The sequence below is a fragment of the Psammomys obesus genome, unplaced genomic scaffold, assembly GCF_907164565.1.
Source record: "Psammomys obesus unplaced genomic scaffold, mPsaObe1.curated_primary_1811, whole genome shotgun sequence".
Lineage (NCBI taxonomy): Eukaryota > Metazoa > Chordata > Mammalia > Rodentia > Muridae > Psammomys > Psammomys obesus.
Genome location: NW_026596095.1, coordinates 19,997,473 through 20,019,204, shown reverse-complemented (window position 1 = coordinate 20,019,204; position 21,732 = coordinate 19,997,473). Strand labels below are relative to the sequence as shown.

Below are 21,732 nucleotides of genomic sequence, written 5' to 3'. Positions count from 1 at the left end.
CTCAAGTACACAAGAAGAACATTTGCTCAACCATGTTTGTAGAAGCTTTATTCGTAATAGCCAGAATCTGGACACATCCCAGATGTCCCTCAGTTGAGGAATGGATAAAGAAATTGTGGTACTTTTATACAATGGAATACTACTCAGCAATTAAAAACAAGGAAATCATGAAATTTTCAGGCAAATGGTGGGACCTAGAAAAGATCATCTTGAGTGAGGTATCCCAGGAGCAGAAAAACACACATGGTATATTCTCACTTATACAGACCTATAAGATAGGATAAACATACTGAAATTTATACACCTAAAGAAGATAAATAAGAAAGAAGCCCTGGGGTAAGATGATCAATCCTCACTTAGAAAGACAAATGGGATGGAAATTGGATGTAGGAGAAAACAAGTAACAGGACAGGAGTCTACCACAGAGGGCCTCTGAAAGACTATCTAGCAATGTATCAAAGCAGATACTAAGAGTCATAACCAAACCTTCTGCAGAGTACAGGGAATCATAAGAAAGCAGGGGGAGTTAATATGATCTGTAGAGGACAGGACCAAATTCATCTGGGCACAGGGGTCTTTTACTTTTATGAGACTGTTTCTCCAACCGAGGATAGTGTATGGATATAACCTAGAACCTCTGCTCGGATGTAGCCCATGGTATCTAGGATCCAAGTGGGTACCCTAGTAAGGGGAACAGGAACTATTTCTGACATGAACTCAATGGCAGGCTCTTTGACCTCCCCCCTCCCCCCGAGGAAGGAACAGTCCTGCTAGGCCACAGAAGAGGACTTCACAGCCAGTCCTGAAGATACCTGATAAACCAGGGTCAGATGAAAGGGGAGGAGGTCCTCCCCTATCAGTGGACTTGGAAAGAGGCATGGAGATGAAGGAGGAAGGGTGGGATTGGGAGGGAATGAGGGAGTGGGATACAGCTGGGATACAAACTTAATAAACTGTAACTAATAATAAAAAATAAAAAAAATAAAAAATTATGACTATTCTAATTTTAATGAATATTCCACACAGATGTTTTTCTATCTACTTTCCTTTATATTAACATTTAAATTTGAACCTAAAAAAATAGGAAAGAGAACCAAATTTCAGATTAAAAATATTTTCCATAGGGGCTGTAGAAATGACTCAGTGGTTTGGAACACTTGTTGCTCTTCCAAATGACTGGAAGAGCAATTCCCAGCTTCCACATGGTCACTCATAGTCATCCATAATTCACATTCCATGAGGTCAGACACATTTTTCTGGCCTCTGAGGGCATGGGGCACATATGTGGTATACATACATACAAGTAGGCAAAGTATTCATATGTAAAAAAATAAATTAAAAAAATAGAAATAATACACTAAATATTACCCTTTATCCCAATAAATGGGAATTCTACCCTTGGGAAGCCCACTCTAACTTTGGAAGACTAGTGAAAGTATTTATTTTCTAGTGTATATTCTTATTCTTATCTTTTGAGATCATTTACTAACTTATATCCTTCCTTGTGCAAACCTATGGAGTTGTTACTTCTTTCTCTTGCAGATTTATGTCTGTTGTTAATAAATACAATTTGGCTGTAATGGGAAATAGGAAAACATGGATGCATGCAAATACTTGAAACATAAAAAAATCATAGAAAATATTAAGTGGTAAAAATATACAGCTACAAACAAATCTAATTATGAAAAGTATAATTTAACAAGTCAAAGTTTGAAATGTCTTGTCATTAGAGTATTTCTTTTTATACCTTAAAATCTACCCTATTAAATTTACCTGGTTATCAATAAAACACTGTATGCATATTAACTGAAATTCAATTTCATGGAAATAATTAGAATAATAGAAAACTGGGATATTTGGAACACTGAAGTTATAAATAAGTTAGGTTGAACATATTTGTAAAATTGTTTAATAAAAAGGCCAATATTGAAAAACATAATGATGTTGGGGGGGATTTGGCTCAGTGGTTAAAAGGGTATAGATATGGCCACTGGTTAAAAGCATGTACTGCTCTTCCAGAAGACCTGAATTCAATTCTCAGTACCCACACCAGGCAGTTTGCAACTGCTTGTAACTCAGCTCCAAGGCGATCTGACACTCCTCGCCTATAGGAGCACCTGCATGTACATATACATAATTTAAAAAATAATAAAAATATATCTTAAAAAGAAAAAAAACATAATAGGATAGTTTTCTCAACATTTCCTTGGTTATGAACAAATAAGTTCTTATATATCAATAACTCTTAACACTGCTGTATTAAAACAATCTTTCTTTGCTTCTGAAATCTCATATAACAAGTTGGTGTACTACTAGATAGTGTGCTTATATAGAAATATAAAACAAAACTATTTCATTGGAGGAATATGTCCAAACAACTTTTCTCACTATACCATCAAAGGAGACAGAGGTCTTCTGAATTAACCATGTGAAAACAATCATACACTAGGAAATTGCTACACTAAAAGGACGTAAGTGACAGCATTATAAACAGTAAGGATACTAGGATACTCCAACAGTCCATCTCTTAGGATCCCTGACTGGGATCTGCTAACACGTACATACCAGGTCTGTCTTTGGAGGGTCTGTGCACTCAACAGAGAAGTATGGTGCTGAGCTTCGGACTCCGCTGCTCTCAGAAGTCGGCTTTGGAGGCTGAGCATGCTGTCTGTATGTAGCACTTTTAGGTGTCCAGCAAAACAGATTAACTGACTCTCGCACGCAGCGTTCAATGTCAATTTCTAGGTAGAAAATGGGAAATTTATAGAATTTAGACTTCACTGTTAATATAAAATTTTTCCTAAATTTGTATATGTATATGAATAAGATAAAAACTAAAGCGTAAAGATTGCAATAAAAATAATGAGTGTATTTGTGTAGGAAAGGTAGGGGATATTTAGTTATTATTACATGTATATCTGTATTTAAATATATGTCATTGTGTGAGTTTTATTTCACTTTATTCATGTGTACATAAACATTTTTGTGTACTTCAATATATCATGTAAATACCATAAAATGTGCTTCATTTAATAATCTAAACATTTATCACAGTAAATGTTTACAAAGTAAAACAGAGGCTTGTAATAGGTAGACAAAAGACTCAGATGTTGATTCACCACAGCTTGTAGTAAAATCGACTAAAAGTTCTACTGATGTTTAGTAAATAAAATAGAATATATACACAGAGAAAAAGGATCAAAACCTCACTATAGGCATTTTCCCATCATTTATACTTTCCTGAGTTAAATGAGGTTTTATGTCGAGATCAAACGCACACAATTAAAATGACTTTTAAGAAGAAAAGTTTTCAGAGATTTTTTTCTTCTCAGCTTTGATGCGGAGGCAATGCATACATGTGGTCATGACTACTGCAAACCACTGCTTTTGACTGGACTGTAGCCAGGAGGCCAACAATTTTGATGAAGAATTGACAATTTCTATATGAGGAAGGTGGAGCAAAGCAGTAGAAATTTCAGATGACTGAAACAGAGTCTAGCACTGGCTAGCTTTGCCCTTTCTTCATTCATAAAACCAGAAAATGAACTATTCTTACTTTGTCCGCAGTTCCATTATACTGGTTCAGATAAGCAATAGATTAAACATATGTGTTTAAAATCTAAACGGATACGTTTCCCATTCTTTAAGGAGCAGGGGAAACAGGCATGAAAGAGATTTGGGGATGGTGCGTGGGTTACCGATCTGACTGGATGGAGACAACCCTTAAGTGACAAAACTCTCTTCTGCCTGGAGCTGGCAGCAGGTGGCTGGCAGGGCTGGAGCATATTTAACCCCCTGCCCCTCCTCTTGCTCTTTTGCTATTTCTCCTCTACATGTTCCTGCCACTGATGTTTGACCTCACCACAGGCCCAGAGGCAGCAGAGTCAAGGAACCACAGACCAAAGCTCTGAGTCTGTGAGCCGGCATACACCTTTCCTTTTCAAGCTGTTTGTCTCAAGTATTTTGTTGTAGAAATAGAATGCTGACAATGCATGCTTCATGGATTTGAGATTCTCATCATGAGGTAGGGAATCTGTGGAGGTGGGAAAATAGCTGGGTCCCTACTACCTGATATGCCTTTCAACTGTACATTCTTGGTCCATTTAATTTTTACTATGATCCTGAAGTCAAGCCATTCCTACTCCAGCCATTTCTGTTGGAAGAATTAGCTAAGACCCTAGGAAGCAAAGCAACTGTTAAGTGTGCTGCTCGGGTAGAATATTGGAGCTACTAAATGATTACAGGTGTCCGAATTCATTTAGGTTTAGAATATAAACAGCAGTTCTGAAAAGATCAGCCACCCAATTAGGCATTACTTTATCTGCTCTTAGCAATTTTTGCCAGCTTCACAGGTGGTCACGTCCACAACCACACAAAGAGGTTAGATTTTAGATTTCATCATTCCTGTGTTATTCTGGACATACAATTCTACAAAGAGTTTAATATGATTTGAGACATAAGTGAATGTATTTGAATATGATGCCAATACAGTGAACTATGTTTTTAAATTTTTCTGCCATTATTGAGCTCAAAACAAACACAAAGTAGAAAAAAGTTAAAATTTTAAGTTTTTTCCACATATTCACAAAGATATATAAACAGTTTATTTTTTAAAACTTTCAATTAAAATAGTTGAGATTAAATATTATTTAGCTAAAGAGAAGATATTATCAGTTATATAAGTTTTATATATTTATTACTATGTAGTCCCCCAAATAAAAGAATTTTAGTCCATAGATTTTATATCTCCAGTCTTCAAATCAGTTTGACACATATGTCATCCAGCGAAAGCCTCAAATCAAGCCAGTGATCCATATCCGTGGCCCAGTCCCGCCCTAGGTGGCAAGGAAAATGCCAGCCTCCCTCTGATTTAAAAGACGCTGCAGCTCTGCAGAAGGTGTACAGTGAAGCCTCAAAGTCGGCAGAGATCCATCCAATTTGGCTGCTCATTGCTATGGCAGATGTCCCTGTCTCCTTGTCCATCTCCAAATCTCCGCATAATTAAAATACAATGCAAACTTTATTTTGTAAGCTATAAAATGTGCAACCATTTTTATAGAGCAATCTATCATTCATGGCACTGTTATTAAAAAAAATCTTACATTTGTAACTAAAGCATGAATCTCATGTGAAGGTCTCTCAGATTTAAATCAAGACTCAAGGTTTTGTTGTGACTGAGTAAAATTACTTTTCTCTCAGGTTTCTTCATCTTCACCCATCAATATCATATTGCTCAGAAAAATGAAAATGTTTTTAATATGATAGACGCACATTTCATGTTTTCTAGGTAAGAAAAGTCAGGCTAAAAAAGCTATCTCTCTTGAAGTCCTCGCTTGCTTCTTTTGTTTTGATGGGAATAAATTGCTCCTTAGATCTACTGAATCCCTGCTTCATGGCCACTCTTTCACTATTATGTAAGACTTTTTTTTTCTCTCCTCTATATTTAATTATTTTTTCTTTTTGGGGGACTGAGGTAAGTCATTCATTTTCTTAATTTTATCTTTAACTTTATCTTGATTTACCTCAGTTTGCAGGAGCCTCCATGCAGAGGGTACACAGAAGGCAACACACCTTTACTGATTTATTTTTATTCTGCTGATGATGGCTGCAATAGCCACAGTATTTCAGGGCTGGATCTTCTTCTGAATTAAAAGGCTCTAATGTTTTCTCTAAGAAGTCAGGTGAGATTTGAATGCAAGAAAATTTGCATGCAATTTACTCCTTTTATGTGCTTTCAGGATTTCTGCATTGTCAAATTTCATGCTGATATAATCAAAATATATAGGGTTTTTAATGTTAGAAAAGTTTCAAAAGCATATTACTTTAAAAATGATTAAAAATTGTTAGAAGAAGAGAATTCCCAGCATTGCCAAGATTTTTTGTTCACACCATGGCTTTTGAAGAAAGGAGCACTAATGTTGTATAAGTTTGGTGTTAAGTCCAAACACCATTTCTCCATGCAAATAGGAAAAGGTGAACTTACTGCTTATTTAGCGAGTTCTTAACGGTAGCCACTGAGTATTACTAGTCTTTACAGTGGTGACAAATGGCTTAGAAATTATGGAGTTTGCTCCAGATTCGGAGTGAGCTTCCTAGTTAGATCTACAAAGCTACATTGTTGGACTAACTTTAAAAAAATTTTAAACCAGGTACACATTAATAAAGAATAAAACAAAATTATAACAGAAAGATGATCCATCAGGTACTTAACACTCTGTAACAAGGCCAAACATTTAAAGGAGAAAGATAAAAGTCAGTCTATAAAAGATGTTTATCAATACTAACTGTACAAATTTACAAATTATTTAACATATTAAATATTACTTAAATAATTTAAAATTATTTAACAAAAATATGTTAACAATATTTAACAATTATTTAACAATAATGTGTTAATAATTATTTAACAATAATATGCTAAATAATTTAAATTAATTTAAAGTTTATTTAAAACTTTATAAATTATTTAACAATAATATTTAAATTAGAAAATGTAATATTTGTTTCTTGTGACTGAGAAACGAATAAAAAGAAAGTGAACAAAAATTATCTATATATAGAATTGACAAATAAAGGTACTAATGTAATTTAAAATATGTCAAAGGCTTAAATGGAAAATGTATGCAGGCTAATTGGTAAATGCAAAACAAAATAAAGAAGCAATCTTTAACACTACACAGAAGGACACTAACTGAAGCGGAAATTTACTGCAAGGCCTTGAAGGAAAGTCAAAGAACTGCAGTGAGGGAGACGCCATCAAATCGCCATAAGCCACAGACAACGCAAGACTGAATGTGTGAGAGGAGTGGAGAGCAGCGACCATGGTAAACACTGCGCGGTGACTCACTGTGGCTCCTCCAGTGTGTTCGAGACGGCTGTGAACACTAGCAGAAAATGCACTGTGGGGTTACTCCAGTCTAGTTGTAAAATGTGCATGAACAATACTGCAAGTTATAGATGTTATAGATGAGTGCTTTTACAAAAAAATCTTACATTTTCCACAAAGTGGTACGGTATCAACTCTTTATAAACTGTAGCAACTTAAGAGACTACAGACCTAGCAAAATGACCAGCATATAAGTCAAAAGGTAAATTAGGAGCCAAAACAGTATTAAGATAATTAAAAACTTTATTAGTTAACTGACATTCTTAACTAGTCTGCATTCTCAGTCCAGGACCCTTTTGACTCAGGGTCTCCTCACCGAGCAAAGACCTTTATCTATCTATCTATCTATCTATCTATCTATCTATCTATCTATCTATCTATCACAGTTTATTAAGTTTGTATCCCAGCTGTATCCTGCTCCCTCATTCCCTCCCAATCCCACCCTTCCTCCTTCATCTCCCTGCCTCTTTCCAAGTCCACTGATAGGGGAGGACCTCCTCCCCTTTCATCTGACCCTGGTTTATCAGGTATCTTCAGGACTGGCTGCAAAGTCCTCCTCTGTGGCCTAGCAGGACTGCTCCTCTCTTGGAGGGCAGGGAGGTCAAAGAGCCTGCCATTGAGTTCCTGTCAGAAATAGTCCCTGTTCCCCTTATTATGGGAAACCAATTGGTTACTGAGCTACCACGGGCTACATTTGAGCAGAGGTTCTAGGTTATATCCATACATGGTCCTTGGTGGAGTATCAGTCTCAGAAAAGACCCCTGTGCCCAGATATATTTGCTCAATCATATTTGTAGAAGCTTTATTTGTAATAGCCAGAACCTGGAAACCACCCAGATGTCCATCAACGGAGGAATGGATACAGAAATTGTGGTATTTTCACACAATGGAATACTACTCTATTTGGAATACTACTTCTATTTCCCCTTCTTCCATAAGACTCCCTGTGTTCTGCCCAAAGGTTGGCTGAGTCTCAGCATCGCAGCAAGAGCTCCTAAGCGCTTAGACATCTCTCTGGGGCCATAGCTTTATTTCTCATACTACAAAAATGTTAGGGATGATTTCCAATCTAATAATTGACTTGCTTCAACCACTATTTTTTTATTTTTAATGTCTTAAAATTTTTTGAGAATTTCATACAATACAGTATTTTGATCATATTCATCCTCCCCCAATTCTTTCCAGATCCTACTCCAACTCCCTACCCACCAACTTCATGTTCTTTCTTAGAAAGCAACCAAACCAAACCAAAGTAAAGTACAAAATCCCATGAAGTTCATTTTGTGTTGATCAACTACCCCTGCACATGAGGCCAGGCACTGAAAGTAGTTGGAATTATACCTTGTATCTCCCCACTGGAAAAACTGATTCCCCTCTCCCAGAAGCTATCAGTTGCAAATAGCTTCTTGGCTAGAGGTGGGACTTTGTGTCCACCCCCTTCTCCTGTTGGGATTTTGTCTGGCTTGGACTTGTATAGGTCTTGTGTATACTATCACAGTCTCTGTATGTGCAACAGTCCTTCAACAACTACATTTGAAACACAGAATTTGTAAAAAGATCAGACAAACTATAAGTGCTGATGTTGTGAAAGAAAACATTCCAAAAATACTACAATGGGACTCTGAATTCCAGAAGATAGACTGTCACAGGCTTAACTTTCTGGAAGAGAACATAATGGACAGAATAAAACATGTACACCATAAAATACCCTCCTTACAGAAAATTTCTTGATATTCTCAGGTTGACAGCATCTTTGTCATCCTTTAATGACTTTAGAGTAGTGGTTCTCAACCTGTGCATAGTAATCCACTGGAAAACACAGGTATTTATATTATAATTCATAACAGTAGCAAAATGTCATATGAAGGAGCCAACTAAATAATTTTATGGTTGGGGACTCCCACAAGATGAGGAACTATATTAAAGGGTCACAACATTAGGAAGGTTGAGAACCACTGCTTTAGATGAAGAATAATTAAAATTAATATTTATAACATGATATAGATTCTAGATCTTCCAAGGAAAGATCCAATAACTGCCACAGCCCCACACTTGACATTTAAGGACTGTGTGTAGGAAGTAAGTCTGCAGTACAAGGAATATGAGCAAGGACAGAGACACAGCATTAGAGAAAGAGATAGTTTTAAGGCACTGCATAGCACTCAGGATTTTACCACAAAACTAATTTTGGTAAAGAGCCCCTTAATAAAAATTCTTTTGCCATATTCTTGAATATACTTTTGGATAACTCTCTTTGTGTTTCTTAGTGCACAACATTTTGAAGGTGCCCACCTCATTTTCCATATCATAGCTGAAATCATTTTCCTAAAATGCCCATAATATCTTATACCTTTCCTTCTTTTTTTTTTTTTTTTCCTTCAAGGTGTTATTTTATTTTTAACAGAGCCCATTAGTGAACAGCATTTTTTTTTGTTTTCTCACTATTTCTTTTTTTTTTTAATTTTATTTTTTTCTTATCAGTTACATTTTATTAACTCTGTATCCCAGCCGTGTCCCGATCCCTCATTCCCTCCCTCCCTCCCTCATCTCCACCGTGCCCCTTGCCAAGTCCACTAATAGGGGGGACCTCCTCCCCATTCATCTGATCCTGTTTTATCAGGTATCTTCAGGACTGGCTGCAAAGCTCTCCTCTGTGGCCTAACAGGACTGCTTCTCCCTTGGGGGGTGGGGAGGCCAAAGAGCCAGTCATTGAGTTCCTGTTAGAAATAGTCCTTGTTCCCCTCACTATGGGAAACCAATTGGTTACTGAGCTACCACAGGCTACATCTGAGCAGGGGTTCTAGGTTATATCCATACATGGTCCTTGGTTGAATATCAGTCTCAGAAAAGACCCTGTGCCCAGATATATTTGGTCCTTGTGGAACTCCTATCCTTTCCTCATCAGACTAACTCCCCTTCTTTCTTATGATTCCCTATACTCTGCCAAAGGTTTGGTCATGAGTCTTTACTTTGAAAACACTGCTAGTTAGAGTCTTTCAAATGCGCTCAGTAGACTCCTGTCATATGTTCAACGTGCATCCCATCTGTCTTTCTAAACGAGGATTGATAATCTTACCCCATGTCTGCTCTCTTGATTATCTTTTTCAGGTGTATAGATTTCATTATGTTTATCACATCTTATAGGTCTATATAAGTGAGTATATACCGTGTTTGTCTTTCTCCTTCTGGGATATTTCACTCAGGATGATCTTTTCTAGATCCCATTTGCCTGAAAATTTCACGATTTCCTCCTTTTTGATTGCTGAGTAGTATTCCATTGTGTAAAAATACCACAATTTCTGTACCCATTCCTCCGTCGATGGACATCTGGGTTGTTTCCAGGTTCTGGCTATTACAAATAAAGCTGCTATAAACATGGTTGAGCAAATATACCTTTTGTGTACTTGAACAAACTTTGGGTATATACCTAGCAGTGGTATAGCTGGGTTTTGAGGAAGCACTATTCCTAATTGTCTTAGAAAGCGCCATATAGATTTCCAGAGTGGTTGTATCAATTTACATTCCCACCAGCAGTGGAGGAGGGTTCCCCTTTCTCCACAACCTCTCCAGCATGTGTTGTCCCTTGAGTTTTTCATCTTGGCCATCCTGATGCGTGTAAGGTGATATCTCAGGGTTGTTTTGATTTGCATTTCCCTGATGGCTAATGAGGATGAGCATTTCTTTAAGTGTTTCTCTGCCATTCGATATTCCTCTGTCGAGAATTCTCTGTTTAGCTCTGTTCCCCATTTTTTAATTGGATTACTTGGTTTGCTGCTTTTCAGCTTCTTTAGTTCTTTGTATATACTCGATATTAGTCCTCTGTCAGATAAAGGGTTAGTGAAGATTCTTTCCCAATCTGTAGGCAGTCGTTTTGTTTTAATGACAGTGTCCTTTGCTTTACAGAAGCTTTTCAGTTTCATGAGGTCCCATTTACTAATTGTTGCTCTTAGAGCCTGTGACAACACCCTTCACAATAGCCACTAATAACATAAAGTACCTTGGGGTGACACTAACTAAGCAAGTGAAAGACCTGTTTGAGAAAAACTTCAAGTCTCTGAAGAAAGAAATTGAAGAAGATCTCAGAAGATGGAAAGATCTCCTGTGCTCATGGATTGGTAGGATTAACATCGTGAACATGGCAATCCTGCCAAAAGCAATCTACAGATTCAATGCAATTCCCATCAAAATACCAACTCTTCTTTACAGACCTTGAAAAAAAGCTTCTCAGCTTCATATGGAGAAACAAAAAAACCAGAATTTCCAAAACAATCCTGTACAACAACAGATAATCTGGAGGCATCTCCATTCCCGATCTCAAGTTGTAATACAGAGCAATAGTAATAAAAACTGCATGGTATTGGCATAAAAACAGAAAGGAGGATCAATGGAACCGCATAGAAGACCCAGAAATAAACCCACACACCTATGAATACTCGATTTTTGACAAAGAAGCCAAAACCATTCAATGGAAAAAAGACAGCATCTTCAACAAATGGTGCTGGTCCAACTGGATGTCCACATGGCAGAAAAATGAAAATAGATCTATATTTATCACCCTGCACAAAACTAAAGTCCAAGTGGATCAAAGACCTCAACATAAAACCAGATACTCTAAATCTGGTAGAAGAAAAAGTGGGGAACAGCCTAGAACTCATTGGCACAGGAGACAACTTCCTGAACAGAACACCAACCTTTCCTTCTTTTCACTTTCAGATACATACAAATGAACGGTGGAATTCCTCAGCACACCAAACAATGCTTCTAATCAGCACTCTGCCAGTGTCACCAAGGTCTGTCACTGTCATTACCACAGCACACCCAGTTTTGCTATTTCCCTTAGTCACTTTATTTGCCTCCTACCTGCATTAGGGAAGTGTGCAGTTTCACACCTGTGTTGTCCTAGTGTTGTTTTCCAAGTTCCAAGTATTAGTCTCAATACCCTACACACAGCTGTAACATCTTACTTATTTCCATGTCCCAAGTGCATAGTGCAATGTCTACCACAGCATAAGTTTGCTAAGCATGTTACTAAGGACAGGAGTCACAGACAGTGAGCAAGGATTTCTTACAGTCAGTTCACACTCTTTGGATGCTTTCCAGTTTAAAAATGCTGTAGCAAAGCTGGTGAGTTTTCTCAGTGCTAAGCATTACTGGATATTTTCCGGACACAATTCAACCCTTGCCTTGTCATTTTGTTCTATGTGTAGGATTTTTTATACTCCTCATCTATTGGTGCTTAGCCTTGCTGACATTATTACTGAAGGAAATACTATCTTTGCATTATTTGTCCCTTTTATATATTCTTCCTCACATAGGTACGTAGATCATGTCTATGTTGAGCAACTTAAAGGGAATAACACCCTTTCATGTTTTGAGGAGTGGGGAGGAGACAGAACTACTTGATATTTAGAACATTTTATTTTCTTTAAATAGGCTGCTTTCAATGGCTACCCAAGTCTAACCAACTATTAACCACTTGTACTCTAATTTTCAAATTATGGTGATCATTTTATCACTCAAAAATCTTTAATATTACCCCAGGTCCTCAATCTAGCTCTTCACACATCTACAGCTTAACTCACTACCTTTCTTATACCATAAGCATTACCACCCTTAACTTGTTTCCTGTTCTCAGCTTGGGCTGATGTGTAAAATCTACACTCAACATTCTGCCAGATTTCAAATCCTGTTGATTCCACACAGCAATACCTTTAGGGAAGTTGAAGTCCCTAACTGGAAAGAGAACCAATGTATTAGTCAGTTAAGTGACATGCCCAAACAAGGCAATTACAATATACGCAATTAAGAGAACTCAAAAGTGTCAGTCTCCTTTAAATAATTATTTGTAGTGCCTTGTGACAAATAGCAAGGAACAGAAACCAGCAACATGACTAGCAATACATGTATACATGCATGTCATCAGGTATGTACACAGTCTTCGTAGGAAGTCTGCATTATCTGTGGAATGAATGGATACATTCCAACCTTGGCAATGTCTAAGATGAAAGAAGGTATAATATTCTCGGGATTTGGGCTCTAATTCATTCCCCTTTCAAATAGTCTATGCACATGTAATTATTGCCAAAGTTTCCAATGTACCTAGTATTCCTGCTGCTTGATGCTTGCAATGAAGAGATACATAATAATTAAAAATGCAAGGAGACCAACAGAGCCAAAAAATCTGGGCCTTGAGGTTTCTGCAGAAACTAATGAATCAACCAAAGACCATGCATGGAAAGACCTAGACCTCCCTGCTCAGATGTAGCCCATGAATAGCTCAGTCTCCATGGGGATGCCCTAGTAAGAGAGCATGGCCAGTCTCTGGTATGAACTCAAATGCCTGCTCTTTGATCACCTCCCCCTGGCAAGATGGCCTTCCTAGGCCACAGAGAAAAAAGATCCAGACAGCCCTGATGAGACATGATAAGCTAGGGTCAGATAGTAGGGAAGGAGGACCTCCTCTATCAATGGACTACAGGAGGTCAGAAGGGGGAAAGAAGGAGGGAGGGTGGGACCAGGAAGAGATGGGGAGGGGCCTACAGCATGGATACAATGTGAATAAATTGTAACAAATAATAATAATACATTAATTTTTTTAATGCAATAAACAGTACTGATACATGGGCACCTAGACTGTTTTCCTACTCTAAATCTGTCTTTATCAGTTGCTGGGGAGTAAACAGATGCCTCAGCACAAAGCAGCAGGTGCTGCTAAATGGTAAGCCTCACACCTCTGAAAGAACAAAGAGACAGCTGGGAAGACAGCACCAGGGCAGCTGCAGATGTTTTCTCTTTAACACTTCATGGTGAATCAGAAACAAAACAGGAGCTTTTGGTTCTTGTGGCAACTAAGAACAAATTTGAACTTGTGCTAAAATTTGACAAACACTTTCCAGGCAATTGGTAAGAAGTGAAATGGTTTTAATTTCTCAAAGTAATTAAGTATATTATATTAAAACAGGAACATTTTGGTCATTCCCTCCTGGCTTCAGTTTTGAGGAACAAGCTTCTAGGGCCACTGGCATGCCAGTCCTCTTCACTTGGTCTGGTCTGGAAGCTTGCTTTTAAATTGCATCTGCTTAGCTCTGACTCAGCAGATTTACTGCATTCTGGGGGCCACATGGGTGAGAAGTTATTTTCCATTCTGTTGAAAACCCTGGTTTAAACAAGCAGCAAGTCAGAGTACTTCCAATTTTTTTGGTGCCAAATGTAAAGAGATACAGGGGCTAGGTGAAAGGGAGAGATAAAACAAGACCCACAAGTGTTATTATTTTACTAAAACACAAATCATATCCAGAAAATACATGATAAGCATCACTGTAAAATATAAAACAGTTTGGCCTCTAAATTCTTCCTTGTGGTATTATCAGCAAATGTGAGAAATTTCAGTTAGTTTCTGATTTTAAAAAGATTCATTTTATTTTATGTGTATGAGGGTTTTTCCAGCATGTGTGTCTGCACCATCTGCATGCCTGGTGCCTACGGAGGTCAGAAGAAGGTGCTGGGTCCCTTGGAACTGAATTTAAAGGTGGTTATGAGCTGCCATGTGGATGCTAAGAACCAACTGTTTTCTATAATAGCAACAAGTGCTCTTAACAGCTGAGCCATTTCTCCAGCCCTAGTTTTTCATTTTTAAAGTAGTTTATGGTTAGTTTTAATATATAATATATATATTGAGTAATTTGAAAGCCCAAAGCACATATAAAAAGTCAACAATAAGACCAATAAACTAGTAGTATGGTGAAGAAAATATGTTAATGATATTGATATGAATTATCAGATAAATTTTAAACTGCTCATAAAATCTCACAGTTATAAAATAAATATTTTACCATCATGAAAGGTCTTCTTGCAAGGTTTGAAAACTTGGGTCTGGAGCAGGTTATGGTGATGCATGCCTTTAATCCCAGCACTCAGGGAGGCAGAGGCAGCCAGATAGCTGTGAGTTCGAGGCCAGCCTGGTCTACAAAGAGAATCCAGGACAGCCAGGGTGATGAAAAAACAAACAAACAAACAAAACCCCCAAAAAACAAAAGAAAACAAAAAAACAAAACAAAAACAAAACAAAACCCTGTCTTGAAAAACAAATCAACTAACCAACCAACCAACCAAAAACCTTAAGTCTGGTTCTAAGATGTATTATTACTTTAATTCACTCTCTGTTTTCAAGGTAATTATAAGACATCAACCAACCCTGACTTTGGGTTTCATCAGTTATTATATGAATAAGTGTTTCTTTTGCTCCCATGTATGTGTGCCTGTACCAGCCCTCCTGAGGAGAACTGAAGTTGATGGTGGGTGTCACCCTCTCCTGTGCTTCCTGGTACTGGCTTATGCGAGGTGCCCCGTGAACCCAGAGCTCATATTCCAGCTGGTCTGACTAGCCAGCCTGCCCAGAGGCTGTCTCTGCCTCTTGACTGTAGAATTTCAAGAGGTCAGTACATCTGCACAGCTTTCCCGTGGGTTCTTGGGTATGAACTGCAGTTCTCAAGTGCTTTATTCACTGAAACAACTCCCCAGCTCCCAGTTTTATGTTTTAAGAGCACTTCTTAGGTCAGGGTTATGAAATATCTCTGTCTTCCTGAAGTCATGTCATAATAGGCGGCTTTTATTGGTTCCATTACTACCTTTGAATTTCCCCAAATTATTTATTTTAGCTTATAAATGATGCACTATAGAATTTTCAAAATTTGCCATGTTTTCATAATGAAGTAGTTATACTCTCTTATCCCTAAACAAGGATGAATATAAACTGAGATTTTGCAAAAAAAAAAAAAAACAAAAAAAGAGAGAAAAGAATTTGATGACGTTTTTATTTCAGTAACAACATAACTATGCCCCATGCCTTGAAAAAACTCCTCAAATTATCTTCTTTTCCATTTATGCTTAACAATTTCTAAGCTCAAAATAATATAATATGCCATTTAGAATGGATCCTTAAGTTAATGTGTAAATTTTAGGAGTAAGTAAAAGAGAAGGGACACAGATAAAGGCTCCATAGTTAGAAAAGGCTTCTTTTAGGACCATCCCTTTGAAATCCCAAAACATTCATAGCAATAGACATATACAAATACCATGAAGTTACAGGATGAAAACGTGAATTAATAGATTCAAAGTTTTGGATGAAATAGCAGGAACATTATAGGCAGCACTGTCATTGGACAATCAGGGGAACGAGTTGCTTTCTTTAGATCATGGAGGACTATCAGAGCATTTCCAATGAGGATGCTCAGCTTTACTCAAGCTGAAGCTCCTGGAAGAGAATGGAGAGGAACAAGAACACCCCACGAGTATCAACACAGTATTCACATTTTGGTACCCCATACTATTTTTTTTTTTAAATTTGCTTTAAAGATATTGAAAAGTAGATATCTCTACAGGTATTTTTAAAAACTCCCCACATGGTCCATAATGGATGTTTTTTGGTCTGTGTTTTCTATTTTTCTTTTCTAGACAACACCTCCCTGGTTCAAAGTGCACAACCTGTGCAAATATTCACAAGTTGTTGCTCTTTTCAGTCCTAGAAAAGACTATCTTCTATCTAGAAAAGTTTCCCCTTTTTCTCTTGTAACTCTATGTCACTTAAAGTAACAAAGAAGTCATATATTAGGAGTCTATTAGCTATAACCATTAATATTTAGCTCAATTTATAGGGTTTAGGCACTTGTGGAATTGCTTACTTCCTGGTGTATGTAAATATTATTGTAACTCATTAGTAGCTCACTTAAAAGAGTGCCTGCCTACCTAGTAGGGAATCCTGGGTTAAACCTTAGCATCATAGAAAGTAGGCACTGGAGGCCCACACTTCTAATCTTAGCACTGGGGAAGTACAGGAAGATCAGGAACTCAATATCTTCTTTAACTATATTTGAAGCTCCTGACCAGTAGGGAAACATGAGAAACTGTCTTCCAAAAATATATTATTGTAACCTTATTTCATTTATATTTATTCCTAAATGAAAAAATCTGTTAATTGAAAACTGGAAGCTTTTCATTTGTGTAGTTGAAAATCCCTAAAATTCTTTTGAAACTTGGCATATAACTGCAGCAAGGCTATATTAACTTGGCAAAGGCTTTAGAACGGCTATATATATATATTTTTGATAGTTCTTTTGCTACATTAGGTCCTGAAAACTAGAAAAGTCATATGTGGGGACTGTCTATTCGACTGGTGGCTGTTCAGTTTCACAGCCCTGATACCACGTCATCTTCTCATTGGTTAAGCATTTAATGTTTGTATTTCTGATACTTTTGTTTCATAAATGAAAATTTGTTTTAGCTAAAACACTGAAATTGGTTTATGGTTTTGACCAAATGAACTTTTGTCTTCTAATACAAAGCCTTCTGTTCTCAGGAAATAAATTCCCTCAAACTCTGCATCACATAGGCTGATGAAGTGTAAAATTGAGAATTTGTATATCTTATCTTCCAGATCTAAATACACACAGAAAGGATCAGTTCAAATGAGCAAATTACTATTAAGCATGAAGATGATTGTTTTCTATTTCTAATCCACTGTGTTTCTTCTTCTAAAATGAATAAAACAGAAACAGTAGCAGTATACATACAGTCTTGACTCCATAATGTTATAGATTGATTCTTAAGCTTTGTGAGTTCTACGCAAGTGCTCTATCTCTGAGCTACCTACCCAGTTCTTCAAAAACACCTTTACCAGTTAAAATATCCATCAGTTAAAAATAAAATTTGTATTTATTCTGAAATATGAGCTTATTTATTTAAAGGCTGTATAATAAGATCTAGCTCAGGAGTGGGGTGGCAACTATTAAGATAGAGAAGCGGCAAAAAGTAGAGCAGTGGTCTTGAGTATGTGGCACTGTGATTTCTGTTACCCATTCAAGCATAATGGTGCCTATTACCCACATACTGGCATGTAGGAACAGGGTATTGAGCTTGGCTTATGACTTAGACGATGGATTTTTTTTTATTTTCATAGATAACATAACATCTTAACAAACAAAATAATTTATCTGGGTGTGGGATTAATCAATTTCAAGATAAATTAAATTGAACAGTGTTCTCAATAGCACGAGGGCTTAATTAGTATGGCAGTTAAAAATGTCCCCTATAGTCACAGGCTATGAAGAGTTAGTTCCCAGTTGGTGGTTTAGGAGGTTTGCCCCTTCTGGAGGAGGTAAGTCACTGGGGATGGGCTTTGGGAGGTTAGTGAGGGAGCCACTCTCAGGTTGGGCTTTCTGTTTCACCTTTGCCATTCAAAACGTGAGGCCTGAGCTTCTGCACCAGAAACCATGTCTGCCGCCTGCTGGCTCTACTCTGCCACCATGGCAGAGTGTAATGTAATGTTTTGGAATCATAAGCACAAATAAACTTTTCTATGAGTTATCTTTGTCATGGTGTTTTCTCACAGCAACAAAAAAGTAATCCAATTAAGGTGACCAATAGTGAACAGAAATGATAAAATGTCTAGGATTTCTTTTTAAGAGGCTTAAAATAAGCAGGTAACATCTACTAAATGTTCATCATCTATAATGTTATACTTTATGATTTCAAAGTGAGAAACTAGCATTTCATCACATGGAAAGTAAATCTAAAGTAACCTTTTTAATGCTATGCTACATAAAGCTATTGATGTTCCTGTATAGTAGGTAACAAGATAAAAATATGCCACTTAATTATAAAAACTATCATCTTGTTATCATGAAGAGTTTAATACTCATTCTTTGATAGTTATCATAATTGGACATTTGGAATTTATTTCTACTAGGCAATGGCTTTGGGAGGGTAGCAATGAATGCATATTGAAGAGCAATTAACAAGTTAGTTGTTATTTAGCTCACCTGTGTTCTTTCCTTCCTTCTTTATAATGGCACATCAGACCTGAATCAACTAACATTAGAAGTATCAAAGTATAACATACATGATTTTGATTACTAGCATCCACCAGCATTTATACTAGAACATAAACTTAAGAAGGATGCAGTATAGGCCTGGATGAGTCTGACCTGTTTCCTGGCTCCTGCCAATCAAACCCTCCCACCCCCCACCGATCTGACAGGTATTCCAGCAACTGTATGCATACAATCAAAATCTATCTCAGGAACACACAAAAGCCAAATGTTTAGAATTTTCTAAGTGGGGAGACTAAATAAAGGTTTAGAATTTCATTATACTTATGTGGTTAAAAAATACCACCAAATTTTATATCAATACAGTGTTGAAAGGCCTTCTTCGTCTATCTAAACATATCTGCTATTGGGTGCTAAGCTTCTACTCTCTATAATAAAAATTATGATATATATCATAATATGTGTATATATGTACATATAATATATATACATATATATGAAAGTGCTATGATGAAACTCACACACCTATGAACATTTGATTTTTGACAATGAAGCCAAAACCATATAATGGGAAAAAGAAAGCATCTTCAACAAATAGTGCTGATCTAAGTGGATGTCTACATGTAAAAAAATTAAATAGATCCCTATTTATCATTCTGCACAAAACTGAAGTGGATCAAAGACCTCAACATAAAATGAGACACACTAAATCTGCTGAAAGAAAAAGTGGATATCAGCCTTGAACTCACTGGCACAGGAGGCAATTTCCTGAATAGAACACCAACAGCATAGGCTTTAAGATCAACAATTAATAAATGGGATCTTATGAAACTGAAAAGCTTCTGGAAAGTAAAGAACACTGTCAATAGAACAAAACAACAGCCTACAGACTGGGAAATGAGTTTCCCCAACCCTATATCTGACAGAGGGCTAATATCCAAAATATAAAAAAGACTTTAAAGTCATCAAGGACAAGAACGACTGAGAATCTACCTTAAATCCATAAGAAGGCCTAAGATCAAAAACTCAAGGGACAGCACATGTTGGTAAGGACAGGGAGAAAGGGGAACACTCCTTCATCGTTGGTGGGAGTGCAAACTTATACAACCACTTTGGAAATCAATCTGGCACTATCTCAGCAAATTGAGAGTAGGTCTACCTCACGACCCAGCTATACCACTCTGGGCATATACCCAAATATTCTTCACCATTCAACAAGGACATTTGCTCAACTATGTTTATAGCAGCTTTATTCATAATAGCCAGAATCTAGAAAAAACCTAGATGTCCCTCAATCAGAGAATGGATACAGAAATTGTGGTATATTTACACAATGGAATACTCAGCTATGACAGGGAGTCTTATGGAAGAGTGGAGGGATAGAAGGATTTGGAGGACACAGGAGTTCCACAAGGAGACCAACAGGGCTAACAGGGGGGCCAAGGGGTCCTGCAGAGAGTGGTACACCAACCACAGAAAGGACCTAGATCCCCTTCTCAGATGTAGCCCTTGGCAGTTCAGTCTCCATGTGTGTTCTATAGTAAGAGGAGCATGGGCTGTCTCTGACATGGATTCTGTTGCCTGCACTTTGATCACTGGCCCCTGATGGGGTGGCCTTGCCAAGTCACAGAGAAAAAGGATGCAGGCAGTCCTAAAGAGACTGATAGTCTGGGGTAAATTGGTAGGGGAAAAGAAGGCTCTTCCTTTCTGAGGACTAGGGGAGAGGGATAAGGGAGAAGAGGGAGGCTGTGTTTCCTTTTCTTAAACTGTCAAGTTGTTACCAAGCAGCTGTGGCTAAGAGGGAGCAAAGTTCCCTGTGAATTACCATCCTTATATAAACACATTCTCAAACACCTTCCTGAGCGGCCTTTATTTACTCTCCATCAGCTGAAGATAAATGGCTGAGTCCTAAGCAAAGGGTAAAAATGTTACTCCTATAGCCATGAACTTTTACCCTTCTGGTGGCAATACTGTGATGGAAATAATCCATAGTGGCTTAGTATAATGCACATTAATTTCTGCATTCCTGGGCTAGCAAAAAGCCCTGATTATGCTGACAATGAAAATAGGGTCCAACCAGAAGAGATCTGTAAGATGGAATGATTTTTCTCACATGGTTAAGATAGCACATGATATACGGTCAAAATTGGACTTAGTGATTCTTTCACTTACACACATACCTGGTAAGTCAGAGAAAAGAAGGATGCATTCATTGAAGCCATTAGCCAAAAGCCGGTCCCGCAGCTGCTGGAGGATGGCTACTCCAATACAGAACGGGAAAGAGGAATTTCCAAGTAGTAATGTATCCCAAAGGTGGAAAATTTTGTGCAGTGGAAATACATCTATGGGAAGAGTTTTTAAAAATGTACTTAAACAAAACCCAATTTTTTCAGAAATACTAACAGCTGCATTATTAGATATACTACTATTATTACTTTAAAACAAGCTTGTTATTTAAGAGCTATTGTGTTAAACTGGCTGATAAAATGCTTGACCGTATTTATGTGTGTGTTTGCATGTGTGTGTGTGTATGTAGGCACACACTCACATATGTCTATAAAAATATCAGGACTCTTGGAACTTGAGTTACAAGTAGCTCTGAGTCACCCAATATAGGTGTTGGGAATCAAACTCTAGTTCTCTATAAAAGCAGTAAGTTTTCTTATCTGCTCAGCCAAATCTCTAGCCCTGATTCCATTAATTTAAGGCTTTCTAAGGTGCTTTAATAAACTGGTATTAGATTGGTCAGAGATTAGATTTTCTGACTCCCACTAACAATTGGTGTATTTTATACACAATTTTCCCCAGAATTTTTAATAACATTATCTACACACATTTATATCTCCATATAAACTTTAGAATTTCTTTATGTAAAATAAAATAACATTTCTATTATGTATTAAAAACAATTGCTTTATTAAATTTCCACCAAAAATTCTATTAATTAAAAAATGTAACTTTATTCTAATTTAATAATACTGTGAATATATTTCTAGACAAAAGCATGAAGACTATTTCAAA

General features: G+C 37.1%; 1 protein-coding gene across 4 annotated transcripts in view; it reads right to left on the bottom strand.

The window, feature by feature from the left end:
* Tbck (TBC1 domain containing kinase) overlaps positions 1–21,732 on the bottom strand; it is a 170,105-nt gene that overhangs the window by 67,960 nt on the left and 80,413 nt on the right. For 3 of the 4 annotated variants that reach the window (XM_055628141.1, XM_055628139.1, XM_055628140.1), the window contains exons 22-23: positions 20,892–21,053; positions 2,566–2,741 (exon numbers count right to left, since the gene is read on the bottom strand). The exons of the other annotated variant lie outside the window; for it this stretch is intronic. In XM_055628141.1, coding sequence (XP_055484116.1) covers positions 2,566–2,741; positions 20,892–21,053 — 338 coding nt within the window. The remainder of the gene's footprint in view (positions 1–2,565; positions 2,742–20,891; positions 21,054–21,732) is intronic. 4 annotated transcript variants of the gene reach the window in all.